General features: G+C 38.2%; 1 protein-coding gene across 5 annotated transcripts in view; it reads left to right on the forward strand.

The window, feature by feature from the left end:
* Positions 1–20,372, forward strand: part of AKAP10 (A-kinase anchoring protein 10) — a 55,585-nt gene that overhangs the window by 25,852 nt on the left and 9,361 nt on the right. For all 5 annotated transcript variants that reach the window (XM_036836507.1, XM_036836506.1, XM_036836508.1 and 2 more), the window contains exons 5-12: positions 91–189; positions 4,436–4,520; positions 5,333–5,456; positions 6,589–6,725; positions 8,977–9,121; positions 10,879–11,052; positions 16,355–16,464; positions 19,963–20,045. In XM_036836507.1, the coding sequence (XP_036692402.1) occupies positions 91–189; positions 4,436–4,520; positions 5,333–5,456; positions 6,589–6,725; positions 8,977–9,121; positions 10,879–11,052; positions 16,355–16,464; positions 19,963–20,045 (957 nt within the window). The remainder of the gene's footprint in view (positions 1–90; positions 190–4,435; positions 4,521–5,332; positions 5,457–6,588; positions 6,726–8,976; positions 9,122–10,878; positions 11,053–16,354; positions 16,465–19,962; positions 20,046–20,372) is intronic.

Raw genomic sequence — 20,372 nt, forward strand, 5'->3', positions numbered from 1 at the left:
AGCAAACAAACCCTGCTATTCATGAATATGGTCCGTTACTGGTCCAAGTTGCTTTTTGATTTTTGAAGTTGTCCCCTTCTTCCCTTGCAGGTATAGAACAAGATGCAGTAAATACTTTTACCAAATATATATCTCCAGATGCTGCTAAGCCAATACCAATTACAGAAGCAATGAGAAATGACATCGTAGGTAAGCAGTGCTTGAAGCTGTGGCACCAAAAAAAAAAAAAAAAAAGCCTATTTTTGGTTATTATTAAGAGAATTTTTCATGAACATGTAATTCAACATACACCTTTCTTGTCTGTTTTCAGGGTACTTTATTATACCTGATTGTAGCTCACTTCAAAAGTTTCCCTCTTACTTGTTGGACCCAAATTATGAGATTTTTGACTTGAATAATAGTAGCACATGTTTACTGAGTACTTACTGTGTCCCAGACAATATTCTAAGCCTTTCCCATTGACAAACTCATTCAGTCTTCTAAAGAACTTTGCAGCATAAATACAGTTATTATTTTATAAGTGAGGAAGCACAGAGAAGGTAAGTAATTTGCCCAAGGTGACAGCTCAGACACGGCAGTTAGGACTTGAAACCAGACCCCTACATGGTAACTCGTACACTATTTGGCAGTGTTTTTCAAACTCTGGATTGGGACCAGTCTCCTCATAGGTCCTCACCCCCCTGCCAAAAAAGACTAGACTAGAAAAATCAAAGAGCTTAACAGTAGTAAGGGCAAATACACACCACTTCAGAAAATTGTTTCCATCATATGTACATATATATACTGAGTCACATAAATATATTTTTCTGTAGGTCATAATAAAAATGGTTGAAAGCTTTGACTATGTTGTATCAGAAAGACTTCAGGTACACCTGTAATCACAGATACAAATGGTTGATTTACTCATTGAACAGATATTTATTATACTCCCATCAAGTCCTAGCACTAGGTTTTGAGTTTTTAATACAGAAATTAAGTGTTTTTGATTTCTGAACGAAAGCCTATTATTCTGCTCCTAGCAGAGTCGTCCCAGCGTGGGGCTCTTTCGGTCTTTCCTCGTCATTGGGGACAGCAGAGCCCCTCCCGGTCTCAGCTGAGCCTCTTGAACTGGCCGCGTACTTCCGGGGCACACCTGCTGTCTGCCGCAGGCTGCCGGGTGGTGCCCGCGTTGTTTCCCTTTTCTTCTCCCTCGCAGACGCCTGTGACACACGGGTCTTGTGGCTGTTGGTGGCTGTCCCTGTCTGCTTGTATTTTGGAGTTTTCACCCAGTTTTGTTGCAGATGTTGTCATGGGATTTTGGTTTTTCTATGTAGTTCCTCTATTTCTATCTGAAAATTTGTTGCTACCATCTTTTAGACTTTCCTAGACCAACTGTGCCTAATAATAACTGGTAGGTGTCCGAACAGATTAGAATTTGGCTATTTGAGGAATTGGTTAGCTAGTAATTCCACTGGGTGTTTGTACCAATTGATAACTAAACTGTCTGGGGTAGTGAGAAAAGGAGAGAGTTTTGAGTCACATTTTAAGATGAAGTGTCACTGCAGTTCTAATTTTCCTTTCCTTAAACTTTATCAAATTAACGATGTAATCCCATGAGGGGAAAAATCTGAAGGATCAAGTTGATAACATTTAGTGATCAAGAAGTTTCCATTCCAGTGTGTATTACTATGCATTTTGAAATGTTAATTACCTCTATGTCTTTAGACCACTCACTTTTCCTCTTTGGACCTCATTCTTTTGAATCCTGCCCTAATTATATGTCTCCTCTTCAAGCTGGAATATTTTAATATAGCTGTACTTCAAGTAAGTTATAGTTTGAAGAAACCTCCACTTAAGCTTTTATTGTGTATCCCACCTGCCTAGTTTTGTTGTAGATGTTATCTCTGGGTTTTTGGAGTTGCTATTTAATTTCTTTGTTTTTATGTGGGGAATTAGATTGACCTCAAAACTGTGCTTCCACTGCCTGTTCCATCTTCCACAAATCCTTGAAGTGGTGGAATTTTTAAAATATTTTGGAGGTACAGTTGACAGAATGTGCTGATGGTTTGGAAGTGAGTGGTGTGAGAGGAAAAAAGGAATCAAGCATGACTTCATTTTTTTTTTAACAATATATTTTTTAGAAGTTTTATAGTTTTATTTTTATTGATTGGTTGATTGCTGCATTGTGTCTTCGTTGCTGCGCGCCGGCTCTCTCTAGTTGCGTCTGGCAGGGGCTACTCTTGGTTGTGGTGCGCGGGCTTCTCATTGCGGTGGCTTCTCTTGTTGCAGAGCATGGGCTCTAGGCGTGCAGACTTCAGTAGTTGTGGCACACGGGCTCAGTAGTTGTGGCTCGCGGGCTCTAGAGCGCAGGCTCAGTAGTTGTGGCACACGGGCTTAGTTGCTCCGCGGCATGTGGGATCTTCCCGGACCAGAGCTCTAACCCGTGTCCGCTGCATTGGCAGGCGAATTCTCAACCACTGCGCCACCAGGGAAGCCCTGACTTCATTTTTTTAAAACCTGAATACCTGGGGGAGTATTTGTAAGGTGAAGTCGATGCAGGAGTAATGCCTGACAGGGAACATCAGGAGTTTGGGTTTCAGACATCCAAATGCTGAGCACCAAGTAGGCAGTTGGATGTTAACGTCAGGAGCTTGGGAGAGAGGTCTGGGTTGGAGATGTATGTTTGGAAGTGATCAGCCTGGGGTTGGGTTTAGAGCCATGAAGCTGAGGAACATTCCTGGGAGGAGTGTGGTGCGTGAGGACGCGAGGTCTGAGGACTGGGTGCTGCGGCAGGTCTGACGTCTGGAAGGAACAGCCAGGAGTGGAGGCCTTCCTGCAGCAGCGGTGTATCAAGAGAGCAGTTTTTTCTGGAAGCCAAGTGAAAAACTCTTTCTGGGAGGAAGGGAGTGCTCAAAGATGGCACGTCGTGCTGGTAGGTTAAGTAAGGTGAATACCAGGAATGGGATGGACTGGGCAGTGGTGGGCATCTTAATTACAGTGGACCATTAGGGACAAAACTTAAGTGGAGGCGTCTCAAAAGCAAATAGGAGGAGCGGAGACAGCAAGTATGGCAACTGTTAGAGGCATTTTACTCAAAGGTGAGCTGGCAGGGGGTGTTAGTCAAGGGACAGTGGTTTGGGGTTTTGTTTTTAAGGTGATGTGTCACAGCATGTAAGGTGTATGACAGCATACAAACACACATATATGTATAACATACAAACAGTTCATAGCTGGTGAGAATGAGGCAGTAGGAGGAAGTTGATACAGTAGGGAGGGGGGCAGTTGCTGTAGAAGAGGTGCCTTGAGGAGGTAAGAGAGGATGGGACCCAGTGCTCTTAGAGTTTTCCAGATAGGAGTGAGGACAGTTTGTCTGTAGTAGCAGGAGAGATTGCAGAGGTAGTGATGCTGGTGAGTTGGTAGAGGTGGTGGGAGCGGATGGAATTTGTTTTCTGGTTGCTTGTTTTCCAAGTCATCAGCAAAGAGGATAGAGCAAGAGGCGTTAAGACATCTACAGAGAGAGGAGGTGTGCTGTAATGGACCAGGTAACTGTAGCGTGATCCTTGGGTTTCATTAAAGTCCCACTAAGGTCCTGAACTTTTTCCAGCCATGTTTAAGAGCTAGCTAGTAAACAGCTTTTTGATTTGTTGCAGTTTATTTAGGCAGTTCCTAATTTTAGCCCATCTTATGTTTCAAAATTTCTACCAAATAACATTTTGATAAACAGATAATTCTTTCACAATTCCGTAGTTCCTTAGGTTACAATCCTAGAGATCGAATTGCTGATTGCAAGGGTATGTTCATTTTTAAAGCTTATGCTAGAAACTGCCAGATTGCCCTCCATAAAAAGATATACCCATTTATATGCCCACTAACACAAGTGTCAGTTTTCCCATGCCCTTGCCCAAGCATATGTATCATTAAACAATTAAGCTTATGGATTGTTAAAACAATTTGGTGCCAAGCTACTAGACAAAAGGTGGTGTGCCTCCTCATTCTAATCTATAATTATATTTACTTGGTTACTAGTGAGCACACATATCTTTTTATATTGGCCATTTTATATTTGTTCTTTAGTGAATTTTTTTCGTGTCCACTGTCCATTTTTCTCTCAAGACTTTCTTGTTAGTTTGTAAGAGCTCTTGATACATGAATGAAAATAATCTGTCATTCATAAACTGTCATATATGCTGCAAATTTTTCCCCCCAGTTTACCCTTTGGTTTTGGGGGTGTTTTAATGTATAGAAATTTATTTTATATTGTTGACTCTTGATTTCTGCTTTTGCATTTATGCTTAGAAAGACCTTTCCTACCTCAAAATCAGCTGTTCACCTGTATTTTGTCTTAATTCCATTTAAAACCTGCTAATCTTTATGACTTTACAGTTACTTCCTACTTTGATTTACAAATGTGTATAGTTTGGATTTAGAGAAAAATTATTTACCATTTCTTTTACAGCAAAGATTTGTGGAGAAGATGGGCAGGTGGATCCCAACTGTTTTGTCTCAGCACAGTCCATAGTCTTCAGTGCAATGGAGCACGAGTACGTCCATGTCGTATTTCCACATTGTGCATTCTTGGGAGTTCGGGTTCAGTCTCACGAGTAACTAAAACCAAACTATCTTTGAGAATTTAAATACTTTGAATGTTTACAGGATCTTATAGACATTCCCTAAGACTATCTTGGGTAATGGTTTCTTTTAAATATAAATTATGTGAGTTCTAAAAATAAAACAGATTTTTATTTTTAATGTTAGTATTTCCTAAGTTAAAAGAATTTATTTTTAATTCCAAAGTCGTTAGAGGTGATTGTGACTGTAGTGTGACATAGTAATTGGTTTATCTGTTTAAACGATGCATGTCTTCAGGTGGATATCCTGATTTGTTAGTGCATGCTTTAAGCTTAATGGATGCCATATTACTAAATCCACATAGATTTGTTTAAACTGCCTCCAAAGTTTTCTTAGATTAATTATTGCTGCATGCCCTCAAAAAAAATCTCCATATTCATTCTTTCATTTAACATTTATGAAAAGGGTGCTATGCACAGTTTGGATGTAGTGCCTGCTTTGAAGGAAATTGCAGCCTAATAAGAGAAATAGGGCATGTTCTTTGGTTACTGTAATAGGAGGTAGCGTGAGTTAGCTATCAGAGGAGAGCTGCACGTCATTAAGAGGTGGGAGAGATTACTTACAGGTTACAGGGAGAGGAATCAGGAAGGCGCCATGGGAAGGGAGGTCACGTTGACCTAGGCCATTAAGATGCAGTAGGCACAGTGGGCAAAGAGTGTGTTCTTCCCAGCTGAGCTCTTTCCTTGGTCGGTCCCTCAAACTTTACCTTTTTGTCCACGTGCAGGCACTTTAGTGAGTTTCTACGAAGTCACCATTTCTGTAAATACCAGATTGAAGTGCTGACCAGTGGAACTGTTTACCTGGCTGACATTCTCTTCTGTGAGTCAGCCCTCTTTTATTTCTCTGAGGTAAAGTCTGCATTTCCTTTCACACTCTGTTAGAGCATTCCAGCCTTTAAGCTGTACATGCTGGGCCCTGTCTATAGAAAATAACATAGAAGAGACAAATCATTTCCAAACTGATCAGGTGGATTTAAATACTGTGATTACTGTTTTAAGTTGTATCTAATGGCAAGAGTACTTGAATGGCATTAGTCAGATTAAAGAGAACATGAAAATTCACAGTAAAATAACTCTAATTTTGAAAAACCTAATTAAACTACTTATAACAGAATGCAGATTTTTACTTATTTAGAGCTGTTTTAAAACCACGAAATTTGATACTTGATTCCAGTGCATAAGTGTTTGCAGAGCAGACTTCAGAAGAGAGAAGGAAAAGTAGTAAATTTTTTCCTACTGTCTTCATTTTACTTTAGCCACTTGATAGGATTGCCCTTGATAGGACTGAAGCGTTTGCAACAAGCAATGAGTATATTCATCTCTTTGAGGCATACAGTGTAGAGTGATGGGTTTTGTTAGGCTTCAGCAAATGAAATTATTTTGTTGCGAAGCAAATGACTATTAAGTCGAGATAAGAGGATTCCCAGTCTCACGAAGCAGTAACTTAGACTCACACTTGCATCTTGCCTCTTGACAAGGATACAGTTATTCAGCTGATTTTTGTTTTCACTCCCTCTCTTTGCTTAAGTTTAAGTCAGCATTTGTTCAGGTTGGCATGGCCACGTGGAGTGGTGGGAATGATCAGGTATAAAAGATTTGGTCTGGTTGCTTCACCTTTTGTATGTTTGCCAGCGAGGGACCACTGATCCATCTTTAATTTTTACTCCAGTTCACTAAAGTCTGCATTCAGCTGTGTAGTGGTTGCTTTTTGTTGTTGTTGCTAGTTTGTTTTTTTTTTTTTCTCCCCCTAAAAGAATATTTAAAAATTATTCAATCTCAAATGACTGTAAGTTGCAGACTGCAGACTGGCATTAACTGAACAAGTGGATCTGTTTTGGGGTGGGGGGGTTTCTTTTGTGGGTTTTTTTTTTTTTTTCTCTATGTCCTGTATTTTAATAGTTGGGGCTTAGATATAGACGAGAGATAGTGAGAGAAATCTGTGTATAGCCTGATTTTCCTCTTTCGTGTTTTTCCTTCCCAGTACATGGAGAAAGAGGACGCAGTGAATATCCTACAGTTCTGGTTGGCAGCAGACAACTTCCAGTCTCAGCTTGCTGCCAAAAAGGGCCAGTATGACGGACAGGAGGCACAGAACGACGCCATGATTTTATATGACAAGTGAGTCTTAGTGATAGACGTATCCAGCTTTCCGCGAATATTGAGTACTTGATGCGTATTTCAGAAGTCACCTTGGTCTCTTCCGCCAGGGAGCTCACAGGGAGCCGCATAAGAGCTGCCTTTCATTGGTGTGTTCAGAGTAGGGGGTTCTTAGAATAAGTTGCTGGCGGGGCAGGGGGAGGCTTGTGTGTGGCAAGCAGGACGATGTTTGTTGGTGGAGGTCACTGAGGGTTTCACAGAAGGGAGATTTGACTGGCGCCTGAAAAATGGATTGAATTCTGCTAGCGGGGAAGGACACTCTTGGCAGAGTCATCGGTACGAGCAGTGCCATAGAAACTTTGCGTAATTGACACTTGGTCAAGGGAACAGGAGAAGATGAAACTAGCTGGAATCTATTGCAAAGGGTCTTAAATGTCTGTGTGGGGTATACCATGTTTTTTGGTGCAAGTCTGCTCAGCCAGATTAACTACTTGGTGAAGAGTAGTTTTTCATTAGTTTTCACTGAAAATGAGAGGGCAGCACAATCTTAGTGAACAGAATTGAAAACTGTGTCTGCCCCCCCTTTCATCGAACTTTTCTCGTTCTGTAAAGAAAAGTAATGTGTTATTTGTATCTGTGAGCACTTGCTAAGAAGATAACTTGAGAGGCAGAGAAAAATCCATGGGATATTAGGGTTGGAGGAGAGCTGAGAGCATCTAGGTCAGTGGTTCCCGAACATCACCGGGCAGGTCCGTGCTCCTGTCAGCATGAGAGTACCTGGGAGCTTGTCAAAAATAGGTTTCCAATCCTTTTCTCTAAGAGATTCTGATTCAGCAGGTTTGAGGTGTGATCCAGGAATCTGATTCTGACGAATAGCCAGATTAGGGAGCTGGTTTGATTTTCCCATTTTGCAGATGAGAAAACTAAGGCCCACAGGGGTAGTGACTTTCTCCAAGTCACAGGGCAAATTAGTGGCAGAACTTGGATGCAGTTCTAATGTTTGTCCAGTGTTTATTTTTGTGCAATATATTTGTGGGAAAATATTATATAAGAAACATTGTTATATGGATGTTAATGTAGCAAGCATTTCCATTTAGAAATTTGAGGGAATTCCCTGGTGGTCCAGTGGTTAGGACTGCGCACTTTCACTGCCGGGGCCTGGGTTCAATCCCTGGTTGGGGAACTAAGATCCCACAAGCCGCACAACATGGCCCCCCAAAAAAAAGGCCTGGGGTGCCCCAAAATTCAAATCGTGGAGGAATATTTGCCAACTTAGTTGTTGCAAGATGGGAGACTCACTTTTTGTTAAGAAAATACTGATAGCAAGAAAAAAGAAGAATTTTTTCCTGCCGGAATAGAAGAGTGGCAGTAGTACGGTCCTGGCCGGAGCTCGGTGCCATGCAGAGCAGAGACCTTGTTTTCCCACTGGATCCCATTTTCAAATTGGGAGCCATTTTTAAATGAAAATTACTGTGTGACATCCTCCCGGCACTGTCATTTTACCAGTTCCTGCTTATTTGTTTTTCTATTTTTACTTTTTAATATCATGCCTCATCAGCCTGTCTGTATTTGTATCATGCACAGGAGTTAGAAGCCACAGAATGCTCAAGAGACAACATATGTGGTTTTCTGCTTTTAATGCCTTTTTTGTATTCAATTTATAACCAGTTTACCAAAACACTAGTTGCTTTATATCCTATGAAGTTAGAAATCTTTGAGCTATCATTGATTACTCCTTTTCCTTTCTACACCAAATCATTAGCAAATCTCGTTGTTCTACCTAAATACATCAAATTCATCCACTTCACCCTCAATGCTATTTTGTTTTGAATTCCTACATGTATATTACGTATGCCACATAGTAATGCTGGTATGTTCTCCTTTGTACCCTGTACAGGGATCTTTTCTGTTCTCTTTCCAGGGGACATGTCCATGTCTTACCCTGTTTTAAATTTGTTTCTTTCTCCCAAGCGCTGAACAGAGCACTAGGTGCCCATTAAATGTGTGCGATTGGTTTCTTTGCCTCAGTTGTAACCTGACCTGGAAAATCTTAAACAAGAACCGAAGATGGTGGCAGGCAGATAGGGAGGGTCACGTTGGCTCAGATATATCTTCGGCGGTGGGAATACAGGTTGCAGCAGGGCTGTCATCAACCCAGCTCTATAGTCCTAGGTCTGCAGGAGCCTCATAGAAGGTTCTCTGGTGTAGGTGCCAGAAGTTGCTTATGATTGCTGTGGAGTTGGGGTTTACTTTGGCTGTCTTTCTACCATAGGTACTTCTCCCTCCAGGCCACACATCCTCTTGGATTCGATGATGTTGTACGACTGGAAATTGAATCCAACATCTGCAGGGAAGGTGGGCCGCTCCCTAACTGTTTCACCACTCCGTTACGTCAGGCCTGGACAACCATGGAGAAGGTAACCAAAACTTGAAAAGCGTTAAACTACAAGAAGTTTTTAACTGGTGGAACTCAGAAAATAGAACATGGGAAAAAGCAAACAGAAAAGAACAGTGGAAAATTGAAGCAGTGCAGCAGTGATGAGAGCGGGGGCTTTGAGTCTGACTTGGTATGTATTAAACTTAACCTTCATAGGCTGAGTGACCTCAGGCAGCTACTGAAGTCCTTTAATGCCATTTTCCTCCTCTGTGAAATGGGGCTAATACAGATACTTAGAGTTATTTTGAGGATAAAAATGAGGTACTACGTGGAGAGTGCTTATTAGTAACGTAAGCATTAAAAAATGTTAACTGCTATTATTACTGTTATTATAACATCTTTTAGATAATTAATATTGAGCAAAGTTAGCTTAGGGATGATCCAAATATTTCACCAAAACCCTCCAACAGGGTTGGAGCACTAGTTTTCTGTATCATGATCACTTATAGGGTATCACTAATAGCTGCTTAATAAAGTGTTGGAATTTGTGACTCAGTTGTTCTTCTGATGAACTAAAGCAGATTTTACTAGGAATTGCAAGAGCCCAGGATAAGTCCATGAGGTTATTTTGCTCATATATGTCCTGTGCATCTAGGTGGAAAGGGATTAAGTAAGCACTGCCACATGATACCACACGATACCACACATAAAAACTGAATTTCAGGAAAATGGAAGAGTTACACATAAAAATCAAATCATTGAAAGGCTGGTGGTAAACTGGATAGACTATCGGCTTATTGTCCAGGGTTGATAATTTTTTCATGATTAAAATTAAAATTTTCTGATCTTAAAGGAAAAGTTCAAGATATGTATCATATAAAGAATGTAAACTTTCTGGGTAATAAGTTAAAATACAGAGAAAAACTAAATGTAAAAATATTTCTCACTAACTGTGTATCTAGGGAACTTATACTAATTTTAATTTTTAAGAGTACTATCAAGTAGGTAAATGGGAAAAAGATATGTATGCTTCGTTCCCTAATACCTTGAGTATTTCTCTGCTAGGTATTATTGTTATGGGGTAAGCAAAAAAAAGAAACATAGCTTCTGCCCTCCTGGAGCTCTGTCTATAAGAGCACATATTAAACATAGACGTAAATATTTACAGTTGTGCTAAATGCTGTGAAGGAAAAGTTGGTAATAGGAAATGCCAATAATAAAGATGGGAACTTAACATCATTAATAATTTTTAAATAGAAATAAAAGCATCCATGTACCATTAGACGTTTATTTAACAACTATTTGAAAAGACAGAACCCAGTGTTGGGAAGCCTGTGTCAAAACAGATGCCTTGATAATGCTAGTGATGCATCCTCAACATTTATCAAAGCTAAAATGTTCGCATCATTTAACTTAGTAATCACACTCCTGGTAATTTATCTTAAGGAAATCAGATCGAAAGTGAAAATCAGTATATACACAAAGACTTCAATATTTATAACAAACAAGAAAAATCTAGTTTCAAATTAGATCCCTCCCTGGTATCTAAGAAGTCTAGATAATCAAGTCCATTCAGTAGTTTCATGGCAAGTTTTCTGGGGGAAAAAAATCTATAAATTGTACACATTGTAGTTTTAGTTACAATGTAAGCTGTGTACAAAGGGATAATACTTGGAGTGTAAGAGGAGGAGTAAAATCATGTGTGCTAACTGGTAGCATTGAAGGTAAAATTTTGTTGTAAAATAAAGTTTAGTGTATTTGATTTCAACTTTAAAATAAATTGTATCCTCTCTTCAGGTCTTTTTGCCTGGCTTTTTGTCCAGCAACCTTTATTATAAATATTTGAATGATCTCATCCATTCGGTTCGTGGAGACGAGTTCCTGGGAGGAGGTGTCTTGCTGACGGCTCTGGGCTCTGCCGGCCCCACCGAGGATTCCCACCCCGGGGCGGCTGACAGCTCCGCCATGCAGGTAGTGACCCCTGTGCCCCTGTGCCAGGATTGTTTCGCTCAGATCTTAGCATCAGATCCCGTTTGTAGCTTTTAGGTGGTAGAAGAAACAAAGGAGAGAGAAAATTAGCCTACTTACTATATATGCTAACCGAAGTCTTTGTGATGATTAACAGTGTGTCATATTGTAAGATGTCCTGCTGTTTCATTCAGACCATTATTCTGCTTGACACTGCAGCTCTTGCTTTATTTTTTTATTTTTTAAACATTTATTTATTTATTTACTTATTATGTATGTATGTATGGCTGCGTTGGGTCTTTGTTGCTGTGCGCAGGCTTTCTCTAGTTTCAGTGAGCGGTGGCTACTCTTCGCTGCGGTGCATGGGCTTCTCATTGCGGTGGCTTCTCTTGTTGCAGAGCATGGGCTCTAGGCGTCCGGGCTTCAGGAGTTGTGGTGCGCAGGCTCAGTAGTTGTGGCGCACGGACCTAGTTGCTCTGTGGCATGTGGGATCTTCCCAGACCAGGGCTTGAACCCGTGTCCCCTGCATTGGCAGGCAGATTCTTAAGCACTGCGCCACAAGGGAAGCCCAGCTCTTGCTTTAAATAATCAAATCATATGACATATTTATAGCCTCCGAAAAGCTGTTTGTATAATTATTTGGGAAATTTTAGTAACTAAATTTGGAATGCTTTTTTAGAGAATAATTGAGTGAACTCCTAGATTTATTAATATTTCACTGAAGAGCTTTTGGTTTCATTTTGAACTATAATGCCATTGTACATTTCCTTAAACTTTTTTTGTTTTTTTGGAGTGCTTTCATATATCAGGCCTTCTCTGACTGTCTGCAAAATCACAGAAAGTGGGTTATGCCCAAGAACAGAGTAAGGAGGTAGTAAAAAGTTAATTGAGGGCTTCCCTGGTGGCGCAGTGGTTGAGAATCTGCCTGCCAATGCAGGGGACACGGGTTCGAGCCCTGGTCTGGGAAGATCCCACATGCCGTGGAGCAACTAGGCCCGTGAGCCACAGTTACTGAGCCTGTGTGTCTGGAGCCTGTGCTCCGCAACAGGAGAGGCCGCAATAATGAGAGGCCCGCGCACCGCGATGAAGAGTGGCCCCCGCTTGCCGCAAGTAGAGAAAGCCCTCGCACAGAAACGAAGACCCAACACAGCCAAAAATAAATAAATAAAATAAACCCAAAAAGTTAAAAAAAAAAAAAAAAAAAAGTTAATTGATTTTGTTGAAGTCACACAGTAAGTGGCAGAGCCACGAATATATTCTCTGTCTAGTTTTTCACCATAAGTTTAATAATATAGCATAATTATTTTCTCATCACTATTGGCAAATAATTTTTGACCCTGGGCCTTGGATAAATTTTCTTAATTTTTAGGACAGTACAGTTTTATTACCATCAACAAGGCTGTCTGTCCTCAGTACCTTTTCCTCTTATTGAGGTTGCATAGGAGGTAACCTGCTGAGTGTGGTTGCCATTTCGTTTTTTGATACAAGCTGGAATGCTTTGTTTTTATTTAGGCTCTTAAAAGGTGTAGGTGCTAACTGTAAAGTGTATTTTTTTACATATTTGGTTGAAGTATAATAACATATACAGAAAACTCTACATTTCATAACTACGTACAGCTCAAAGAATTTCGAAAAGCAGACCTAACCCATGTAACCAGCATCCAGATCAAGAAACAGGACGCGTCACCAGTACGTCAGAAACTCTCGTCCCCCCTTCCGGTCACTATCCTCCTCTTTTCTTTTTTCTCTCTCTTTTTTTTTTTTGTAGAGCCTTATTGAGATATAATTCACATACCATACAATTTATCCATTTACACTGTATAATTCAGTGGTTTTTTAGTATATTTATAGAGTTGCTTAACTCTCACCACAATCAATTTTAGAACATTTTTTCACCCAAGAAAGAAACCCTGTATCCTTTAACTATCACCCTCCTAATCCTCTGTCCTCCAGCCCTAGGCTACTGCTAATCTACTTTAACTTTATGTCTCTATAGATTTGCCTATTCCAGACATTTCATATAAGTGGAACCATATGATATGTGATCTTTATGACTAGCTTCTTTCACTTAGCATGTTTTCAAGGTTCATCTATGTTTTTAGCATGTATTAGAACTTTGTTCATTCTATGGCCAAATAATATTCCACTGTATAGACACACCACAGTTTGTTCATCCATCAGCTCATCGACATTTGGGTTGTTTCCACCTTTTGGCTGTTACGAACAATGCTACTGTACAATTTTTGTGTGGGTATGGGTTTTCATTCCTCTTGGGTATATACCTAGGAGTAGGATTGCTGGGTTGAATGATATCTGTTTAACTCAGTCTTGATAACTGTTGCTTTGTAATAAGTTTTGAAATCAGGAAGTGAGAGTCCTCCAACTTAGTTCTTCTTTTTCAAGATTGTTTTGACTGTTTGAGGTCCCTTGCAATTCCATGTGAATTTTAGGATCAGCTTGTCAATTTCTACGACAAAGCTAGTCAGGATTCTGATAGGGAGGGAGTACTTTGACTCCATAGATCCATTTGGTGAGGATTGCCATCTTAACAATATTTTGTAGTTTTCAAGTATAATTCTGTATTTCTTTTCTTAAATTTTTTTCTAAATGTTTTATTGTTTTTGATGCTATTATAAATGTAATTGTTTTCCCAATCTCACATTCAACTTGTTCATCGTGTTTAGAAATACATTTTTTTTAATTGAGGTAAAATTCACTTAACATAAATTTAAGCATTATAAAGTACACAATTCTGTGACATTAGTATATTCACAGTATTGTGTAGCCATCACCACAACATTTCATCATCCCAAATGGAAGCCTCGTGTCCATTAAGTAGTTACTCCCCATACCCACCTGTTTTCTTCTAAGAGTTTGGGGCCTTTGATCCATTTTGAGTTAGTTTTATATATTATGTGAAGTAGGATTCAACTTTATTCTTTTGCATGTGGATATCTGGTTGTCCCAGCACTATTTATTGAAGAAACTACTCTTTCACCATTGAATGATCTTGGCACCCTTGTTGAAAATCATTTGACCTTAGATAGATGGGTTTACTTCTGGACTCTCAGCTCTACTCCATCATCTGTGTGTCTGTACTTAGACCAGTGCTACATTGTTTTGATTACTATGGTTTGCAGGCTCTGTTTTGAAATCGGGAGCTGTGTGTCCTCTGACTTTGTTTTTATTTTTCATTTGCAAGATTGTTTTGGCTATTCGGGTCCCTTGTAATTCCGTGTGAATTTTAGGATCAGCTTTAACATTTTGGTCAGGATTACACTGAATCTGTAGATTCCTTTAGGGAGTATTGCCGTCTTAACAATATTAAGTCTTACAGTCCATGAACATGGAATGTCATTCCATTTATTTAGGCCATCTTTAATTTCTTTCAGCAGTGTTTTGTAGTTTGAAGTGTACAGTTCTTACACAAGAATAAACTGACTCCTGGAGTCAGTTTATCCCTGAGTATTTTATTATTTTCAATGCTATTATAGATAGAAATTGTTTTCTTAATTTCATTTTCTGATTGTTCACTAAGTGTATTTTTGTGTGTGTTTATCTTGTACCTTCAACTTTACTAAATCCATTTGTTAGCTCTAATAGTTTTCTTGTGGATTCTTTAGGATTTTCTATATGTAAGATCATGTCATCTGCGAATAGTAATAGTTTTCTTTCTTATCAACTTTGGATGCCTTTTATTTCCTTTTCTTGGCTAAACTGCTCTGGCTAGAACTTGCAGTATAGAAGTGGTGAAAGAGAGCAATCTTTGTCTTGTTCCTGATTTCTCGGAGAAAGCTTTCAGTTTTTCATCATTTATTGTGATGTGTGGGATTTTCATAAATGCTCTTTATCAAGTTGAGGAAGTTCCCTACTATTCCTAATTTATTGAAAGTTTTTTATCATGAAAGGCTTTTGGATTTTGTCAGATGCTCTTTCTATATCAATTGAGGGGATTATGTGGGTTTTGGGGATTTACTCTGTTGTTACGGTGTATTACATTAATTAATTATCAGATGTTAAACCAACCTTCCATTCTTGGGATAAATTCCACTTGGTTGTGGTATATAATTATTATATGTTGCTAGTATTTCGTTGAGGATTTTGCGTCTATACTCCTAAGAGATAGTGGTCTGTAGTTTTCTTTACTAGTGATACCTCATTTTGATATCTTACCTCAGTGACCTCATGGAAGTATTTCTCTCTTCTTTTATTCTGGTGCCTCTTTCTTTTTTTTTTTTTGGCTGCGTTGGGTCTTCGTTGCTGCGCGCGGGCTCTCTCTAGTTGCAGCGAGCAGGGGCCACTCTTCGTTGCAGTGCGCAGGCTTTCTCATTGCGGTGGCTTCTCTTGTTGCAGAGCACGGGTTCTAGGCGCATGGGCTCAGTACTTGTGGCTCACGGGCTCTAGAGCACAGGCTCAGTAGCTGTGGCGCACGGGCTTAGTTGCTCCGTGGCATGTGGGGTCTTCCCGGACCAGGGCTCAAACCCGTGTCCCCTGCATTGGCAGGCGGATTTCTTAACCACTGCACCACCAGGGAAGCCTCGCCTCTTTCTTTTTAATTGTGTGCCCTTCTCAGCATGTGAAGAGAGCCCTTTTTACCCCTACTATAGAGTGTTCTATAAGTGTCTGTTCAATTATTTTTTTAATTTAACCTATGCTTTAGTCATGGATGTTAAACATATTCCTGTCTTTTGTTACTTGAAACAATACTGCAATAAATACTCTTGTGTATAAGTCATTTTGCATAAGTGTGAGTCTGTCTATAATTGAATTTTTAGAAGTGGAATTTCTGGGTCAACCCATGCCTCTGTATTTCACAGAAGTACCAATTCTGACCTGCTTTTTTTTTTGTGGGCATGAGGAATAGGAGGTAGAATGCTGGTCCTTTTAGAAAGTTTCCTTTATCTTCTCTTTTGTCACATGGCCACACTGAGAATCAAAAGCATTCATGTTTATCCTGTAAAAGTTGGGCTTTACATTTATTAGGCAAGATACATATGCCTGGAAGAATGGGAGTTTTGCACGTTTGGGAACGTAAGCACGTTTGTTGGAACTTCAGTCATTAAGGAAGATACGTTTGCCACACAGATGCATGTGTTGTACGCTTTAGTATTGTGCTTCCCTCCTGTAGTTATGTTCAAGATGACATTTCAGAATCATTGCTGTTAAGCATCTCATTAGTGACAGGGTTGAGTGAAAAGTGCATGTGTTTGAAACACTGAAGATTTTGTACGAATCTGTCATTCCAAACCCAGGACTGATTTGACTCCTGAATAACATACTACTAATTTCACAATTTCTGTTGTAGTCTAGTGTGAAAAAAGCCAGTGTTAAAATTCTGAAAAATTTTGATGAAGCGATAATTGTGGATGCTGCAAGTCTGGATCCAGAATCTTTGTATCAACGGACGTATGCAGGGTGAGCATCTTTTTTATTTTTTAATTTAAAAATTGTTTTCTACTCTCTTGAATATACCTGCAGTGCAGTAGAGCATGGTTAAGGGTGAAGGCTCAGGAGTGACTTCCTGAGTTTCAATCTTGGCTCAGCCACTTATGGTAAGCTACCTAACCTCTTTGTGTCTCAGGTTTTTCATCTGTAAAATGAGGATAATATTCCTGCTTCCTTGGGCTGGTGAGGGGATTAAATGAGATAATACGTGAAAAGCATTTAAAACATTGCCGGATGTCAGTGAGCACTCGGTAAATATCATTGACATCATTATTCTACCACCATATACGACTCTGATGAGTGTCACATTTACATAGTGTGTTTTAGGCTGTCTCTTCCACATTTCATTGGATTCATATGTTAGCTATTTCAAAGTCTCTGTCTTAAAACCAAAACTAAACTACAAAGAGGCCGATATCATTTATCAGGGACTGTATAACTATTACAGTTATCCCTCAGTAACTGCAGGGGATTGATTCCAGGACCCCCTCAGATACCAAAATCTGAGTATACTCAAGTTCCTTATAGGAAATGGCCTAGTATTTTAAGCCTGTATAAATCATCTCTGGATTGCTTATAATACCTTATAAAATGTCAGTGCTATGTAGATAGTTGTAAATACAATGTAAATGCTATGTAAATGGTTGGAATGCACAGCAAATTCAAGTTTTGCTTTTTGGAACTTTCTGGCTTTTTTTTCCCTGAAGTTTTCAGTCGGCAGTTGGTTGAGTCTATGGATGTGGAACCCGCAGATACGGAGAACCAACTATACTTGGAAAAATGGAATAAAATGATTCCTTTGTATTTAAGAATTAACTTGGTTGTTTATTTTATCCTGTAACAGAAAGACAGTGATTCCTGTGTTACAGCACTTCTTGATCCTTACCACAGATCAAATCATAAAATCACTTCCTCTTCCCTAAAGATGGCTTGAAAACACAGAAACCTGTGTAAAGACATGATTACTGTACTCCAGTCCTGGCAGTACCATAAAAAGGGATTTCAACATGTTTAATTGCTTTTACCAGAGAGTAAGTTGATATTTGGGAGACCAAGAAGTCTGGAAAATACTTTGAAGTAAATAGAAGGTTATTTTGACCACATTGTCTTCAGCTGTATCAGTGTTGTAGTAATCTTTATTTCTTCTTTTAGGAAATGGTGGACAGTAAGCCTAAATGAGTTAATTCCCAAAGATGATATTTATTCTTTTTTTTTTTTTTTTTGAGACAATGTTTGCTCATTTAATACATAAGAACTTATTATAGAAGCATGCACACAAGGATGTTCCGAGCACTCTGATCTGAATCATACATAAATCATGAACAATTACGGTGTGTTTGTATTTTCTATAAGACACGTTACAATGGATCATCAGTTTCCCTTTAGAGTTCCTAAGCTTTTCTGAGAACATTTGAGCTTCTGAGTACATTTGAACTTTTGAAGGAATAAGTGCCTTTCAAAACTGAGATTATTTCATAGAATAATTTCTTATTAATATGAGTGTTATTATGAAGAGAAATAAACTTGCTTTAGCCTATTTAACTGTAATATTATCTGTCTATTTCCATTTGTTAATTCTTACAAGATTATTACTTGTACTCACCTCATTTTCCCCCTAAGTGGTAAATAGTTGTACTTTTCAGTTGTTTTGCCATCTCGTTTGTTTTTGTTTTTTTTTTTTTCACACACACACACTGTATTTTATTTTTACAAGAGATAAATAGACTGACACCAAGCATTGTACATGGATGACCACAACAAAAGCAACAATGATTGCAATTACCAAACATGAAACACACTCATACTATGTCATAATATTGACATTCAGTCCAGTAATCCTCCACTGTAAGATATTTATTCTTAAGGAATGGTTGGTTCATTTATTTCAAACCTGACTTAAGAAAGTCTATCAATTGCAAGATGTTTTACTTCTATAGTTTTTTTTGTGTGTAAAATAAATATATAAATATATCTTAATTTATAAAATTTAAATTTGTAAAATATATAGTGTGTAATATGCATATTTTTTAATTTATAAAATGGGTCATAAATAGAGAAATAATGATTTTTCTCCATCTTTAGAGATACTTTTCAGTGTTTTAGTTTTATGGTTTTAGCATCTTCCTGAAATTTTTCTAAAGGCAAACAAATTTGTATCAGTTGCTATATTGGCACCCATATATTCATTGATGACTTATTAGGAAGGCTGTCTCTAAAATAAGATTCACTTTGCCAGAAATGAAATAATACATAGGCATAGGATTCTTTTTTCTTCTTTTAACTTTTAATTACAAATATATTAATCTCTTCTTATAAAAATTAAATTTACAGATAAGGCTTATGTGCCCTTTGATTACACACCAATGCTTATTTTCCCCCCTTCCTTCTCAGGATAATCACTGTTACGTTATGCTGTATATTTTTGTTTGCTTATTTTTATGTAACTGATATTACACTCTATGCTGTATCTTGTGCTTTCACTCATAGTGAGTTTGGAGATTTTTCTATGTTAGTCTGTGCATATTTACCTCATTTTTAACTATGTTGTAGTATTCCATAAATAATATTAATTATAGCTCATAACTGTGGCAAAATCTTCCATAATGTGGTATGTTACTATTTGGCTATTTTGGTATTAAATGGGTTATTTAAATTGCTTGCAATTTTACTGTGATACACAGTATAGCAAAGACTTCCTTTTTATATTTCCTTGTACCAAGAAGCAGAGTTAAAATTTTCATAGCCCTTAACCAGTTTACAGTTTACCTTTAAAAGCATCTGAACATTTTACATTCTTACCAATCATTAATAAAGATACTAATTTTCCCCACATCCTTGTCAACAATAAATAATATCAAACTTTAAATGTTTTACCAATCTGGGTTTGTTGCTTATGAGATTGAGCTTCTTTTGTCATGTTTGTTGGTTGTTCAGGTTTTTCCTCTGTGAATTGACCATCATCTCTTTTTCACATTTTTCTGTTGGGTAATTTCTTAGTGGTTTGTTGGAATTCTGTACGTTTCTGGTTATTAATTATCAGTTACTGCATCTATTAAGAATAAGACCTGTCACTGTGTTCTTTGCCTTTTAACTTTGTTTTCTATTGCTATAGCTTTATAATGTATATAATTATATTTTTATCTTGTTAGGGCAAGTCTTACCTTTTTGTTTCTTTTACAAAATTATCTTGGCTATGCTTGTGCCTTTTCTGTATGAATTTTAGAACTGTGAATTATCTGTTAACTCATGTTTCATAAACTTTTTGAGGATTTTGAATGGAATTGCATTGAATTAAAGATTGCTTTCTGTGGGGACAGTTCTTTTTGAAATTAGCCCCACTTTGAGTAACATGGGATAGATATAAATTGTATTTCTAGCTTTCTAGATCTAGATAAGATGCTTAAAAATTAATTTTTTTAAAATTATAAATTGATTTTTAGAAATTATGTTCTTTTCATACTTATTTAGGAAGATGACATTTGGAAGAGTTAGTGACTTGGGGCAGTTCATCCGAGAATCTGAGCCTGAACCTGATATAAAGAAATCGAAAGGTTTGTGGTGTTTTTATACATTTTATCAAGCCTTTACTCACATTAGTCATTGACTGTAAGTAAAGGATCATTGAAGATTTAAACTGTTTGTTTTGCAAAATAACTGCCATCTCTTTGACCTTGTGTTTATAGTCACGAACGAGTGCAAGGGCTTCGTGTAATCAGGTCTCAGTACAGTCTCTCTCTGAATCAGAAGTTACTGAACTTGCTTTACCATTACAGAAGGCGCATCTACATGAAAAGATACTCGTCACCTTTTGATTTAAAGGCAAAATACCCAATCCAGGTTGGACTTGAGGTTTATCTTGAGACCCTTTATTTTACTAA

Source organism: Balaenoptera musculus, chromosome 20 (genome assembly GCF_009873245.2).
Source record: "Balaenoptera musculus isolate JJ_BM4_2016_0621 chromosome 20, mBalMus1.pri.v3, whole genome shotgun sequence".
NCBI lineage: Eukaryota > Metazoa > Chordata > Mammalia > Artiodactyla > Balaenopteridae > Balaenoptera > Balaenoptera musculus.